Source organism: Sinocyclocheilus anshuiensis, unplaced genomic scaffold, assembly GCF_001515605.1.
Source record: "Sinocyclocheilus anshuiensis isolate Anshui unplaced genomic scaffold, SAMN03320099.WGS_v1.1 scaffold1448, whole genome shotgun sequence".
NCBI lineage: Eukaryota > Metazoa > Chordata > Actinopteri > Cypriniformes > Cyprinidae > Sinocyclocheilus > Sinocyclocheilus anshuiensis.
Window position 1 is genome coordinate 675,971 of NW_015547730.1, and position 4,096 is coordinate 680,066.

The 4,096-nt window shown below is 38.6% G+C and overlaps 1 protein-coding gene across 1 annotated transcript in view; it reads left to right on the forward strand.

Moving 5' to 3' along the window:
* LOC107704313 (dachshund homolog 1) overlaps positions 1 to 4,096 on the forward strand; it is a 60,801-nt gene that overhangs the window by 40,362 nt on the left and 16,343 nt on the right. The window contains exon 4 of the mRNA XM_016507206.1: positions 2,552 to 2,724. Within this exon, the coding sequence (XP_016362692.1) occupies positions 2,552 to 2,724 (173 nt within the window). The remainder of the gene's footprint in view (positions 1 to 2,551; positions 2,725 to 4,096) is intronic.

Genomic DNA, 4,096 nt, shown 5'->3' on the forward strand with positions numbered 1-4,096 from the left:
GTATGTAACCCTGGTTCCTCGAGGGAACGAGACGCTGCGTCTCGGTGCCATACTTCCGGCGTCCCTGCCAGCGCTTGCTTCATTCCTAGAAGCTGACGCGAGCTCCGCCGCACCTGCTTTTATAGCTTCCTGGTCATGACGTCACCTGTCCGTGACGTCCCGTTCAGCTATTGGACTGATTTCACATGTGATTCAGAGCGTGGGTCGCAGAAGGCGTTCCCCTAGCGTTTTCGACGCAGCGTCTCATTCCCTCGAGGAACCAGGGTTACATACGTAACCTGAGACAATTTATTTTAATATTTAAGCAATTGTTTTATTACAATGCAATGTCAAATTTGTGACATTGTTACATGATTTTAAATATTAGATGCCGTTGAAAAGGGATAAGATTGGACTCAGTCTCAAGTCCATCTTAAATCTGAGTCCAAGACCATATTTTATATGACTTGTCAAATCCAAGTCCAGGCCAAGTCCAAATACTCTTGAAAATACTGGCTTAGACTCAGACTTGAGTCTTGAGTCTAGTTTTTTCCAGACTCCAGTATACAACACTCACTTTTGATAAAGGACAGGCCATAATAACTAATTTAAGGACACTTTGTATGTGTTTAAAATGTGCTGGTTTTGCTGCTGTTTCTCGTTTGAATCCTTTCCATGTGTTGTGTTGTTCTGTCATTCTCCACATCATTTTACGCAACAGTTTCGTGCCCAATTTTGTACCAAGATCCCTGTTGTGTTTGGATTTATCCAGCCGAGTACTTGGCTCCTTCCCAGCCCTGTCATTAGACTTCTTTTGTTTCCTTTCCTCAGCGTTCGCTTGTTTTGTTTCTCCTTTTTTATTAAACGCTAAATATTTATACAATTTGCAACTTCCTGTCAAAATCATTTACACACCCACAATAGCTCGGACTCAAGCGCACAATGGCAACTGCTGCGGGGGGATATTTTAAAAATGGCGCGCCTCCAATTTCTTTTAGCCCTGGGCTCTTTTGTTTTAGGTAAATAAAGATTGAAAGCTCTTCGTGAGTGATATCGGCCACCATGTGTTTGAGAAACAGGCCTCAGTGGCACTGCGGTGTTAACAGACGCTTGTGGATCGCATTGTTATTCTTTTTGCGGCAGAAGCTGAGACGTAGGCCCCTTGAGATACGGATGAAGGGTGACGGATGTTGATGCATTTGGCTGAGTTCCAGTCTCATTCAAATGTGTCTTTTTGGATGCGGAGGGGCTTTAGTGTTTCCTTGCCACTTTGGCCCTTTCCCGAATGCGCTTAGAAGGCCAGATATTGCTCCTATCAGCATTCTCTAGCGTAATATGGCAGTTTAAATTCCACTTGAAAAGGCGAATGCGCGGATGGCACTGTCGTTTTGACTTTAAGAATATTAGTGACACCTAAAGCGAAGAAGACGGAGCATGTTCTTGGCATGTGCTTGTGCTTGGCTCAGATCCCTTTTCCATCCATACATCAATCTCCTCGGCACTCAATGGCTTTCTTTGATCTTCCTTTCACTTCCTTTCTGTCGCCCGATCACCGTGACTGATCTGCGTGTCATCTGTTTCATGAAAATCAGGGGCTTTTTTTCTCTCTCCGCCTCTGACTAAAAATGTCATGACGAAAGGAAGGAGAACTTTCATTTGTCTCTGTGGCAGAGAGGTGACCTCTGACCCCCAGAGCTGCCTGGTATTTGGTTGAAAAGCAGAGGGAGATGGAAGGTCTTGAAAACTATCACCTCCAAAGGGCTCATCATCTCCTGGCCTTCCTTCTCATCATCTGCCGCAAGTATCAACACTAGTGAATCCATTACCACGAGGCCAACACAGTTCAGGAGCTTCTCTTAAGGCGACTGATGGGAAATGAAAAAGTCTTTGAGAGAGAAACTGCCGAAATGTCCTCTCTCTCTCTGTCTCTCTTTCATCCTTCGCTTTCTAAGTGGCGGCGTTGTACGGGCGGCCGCAGAGTGGCTGACTGTAACCTTACGCCCTGACCTGTTCAGTTGTGAGAGGATCTATTTCCTTTTTCTGCCGTTATTCCTCTCTGGAGAATATCCTCTCACATTCCTATAAAGCATAACACTGTTAGAGTGCTGCGAGGGATTGGATCAGCACACTAAAACAAGCAAAACACCAGTCACACAGCAGGCGTATGTACTGCAGTCTTACTGTCACGTAGCTTGTTGTGCTACAAATAGAGTGTGTGGTCTAATTTATCACGGGGTTGTTATGCATGAAGACATTTGCAGCAGTCTGAGAAGCAGCTAATTGCTTTGAGGTACAGACTCCAGCAGCTCTTGTTATACTTGTAGACATGCTGTGCCATAATGGCACATCTTTAAAGAGAGCTCTAACAAAGCAGAAACTGATGAAATTTCATAACGTGATGCATCATAATTTGGAACTATTTACAAGATGTTTTCCCTTACAGTGTGATGAGTGCTTCTTAGTATCCTCAAACTGTTGGTGCAGCATGTGTTATTTTAATGAGTTTATGCAAAAATACTTATTAGATTATAATTATGGATGATTAATTAAGGTATAATTATTTTCTGTACAGGTTTGGAACTTCCATTCATGATGATGCCACATCCCTTGATTCCAGTCAGTCTGCCTCCTGCCTCGGTCACTATGGCAATGAACCAGCTGAACCATCTCAACACTATTGCCAATATGGCAGCTGCTGCTCAGGTCCAGAGTGTCCCGTCCAGAATGGTGACGTCAGTTATAAAGGTACAAGGACACAAACTGTACATACAGTTCTTAAGAAATTTAAAGGGAAAGTTTAGTTAAAAAAACTTTTTAATGAAGAATACTTCACATTCTGTCATCAATTACGTTAATTAGTTTCATATTGTTCCAAACCCATGAAACTTTTGTTCATCTTTGATAGAGAAATAAGGTATTTTAATGAAACCTGAGAGATTTCTGTTCCTTCACCTATACGGAAATGTGATATATGACATGTATTGCCCTATATCAAGCGTGAAATATGTTACCTATAAGGCCATATATAATTTTCACATACGTACGTTCTCTGGGTGAATATATAGGTTTATATATAGGAATATATAGGTTTATATAGGTTTGTCTTTTATATTTACTTATTTAGTATCAACATGTATTGAGGGGTTTTAGATGGATATGACAAATATGTCCTAAAATGTATTACACATACATAAACATACATATTTACTGGCTATATGTGTGTATATATATATATATATATATACGTATATGGAATTGTTTCAGTTTCTAATAGGTTCCATATATGTTTCTACTTCGTACTTCACACTATATTTCATACATGAAAATTTAACTTATGTACATTTGCGTGTCAAGCTAGTCCCAGTCTTCTTAAGAGACATGATTGCTTCATAAGATGAACAGATTTAAATTATGCTTTTATTCACAGAATAAACATTGATCAGCACACATATATAGAGCACATAAAAGCAAATAAAAGGTCAAATGTGCTTGTGTCACACGCGAAAACAAACCTCAATAATATGTGTTCATCAATTTTTTGTGGAATTTTTTTAATCAAGAATTATAACACATTTTTCGTACAAGAACACCTCACAGTGACCATAGTGACTGAAATGTTATTTGGAGTGTAGTGCACTAGTTGTGTAGACTACATTTGTGGTGCTTTTATAGTGCTTGCAGTATAAAATAAAATTATAAATTGAATGGAAAAGATCAATGAAAAAATCCTTTTTTTTTTTTTTCCTGTATTCCACTAAAAAAATAAAAGCATTCTGGTTTGGAATGAATAAAAGTGAATAAATAATGAACGATTTTGTTAACATTTTACAATAAAGTTCCATTTGTTAACTGTATTTAATACATTAATTAACATTAACTAAGAATGAGCAATACATTTGTTCAATTATTTATTAATCTTTGTTAATGGTAGTTAATAAAAATACAACTGTTAGTCCATGTTAGCTCAGGTCCATTAAATAACTTTAATAGATACAACTTTTGATTTGAATAATGTATTAGGAAATGTTGGGCTCAATCAACATGAAGATTTTTCATTGTTAGTTTATGTTAACTAATGTAGTTAACTAATGTTAACAAATGGAACCTTCATGTAAAA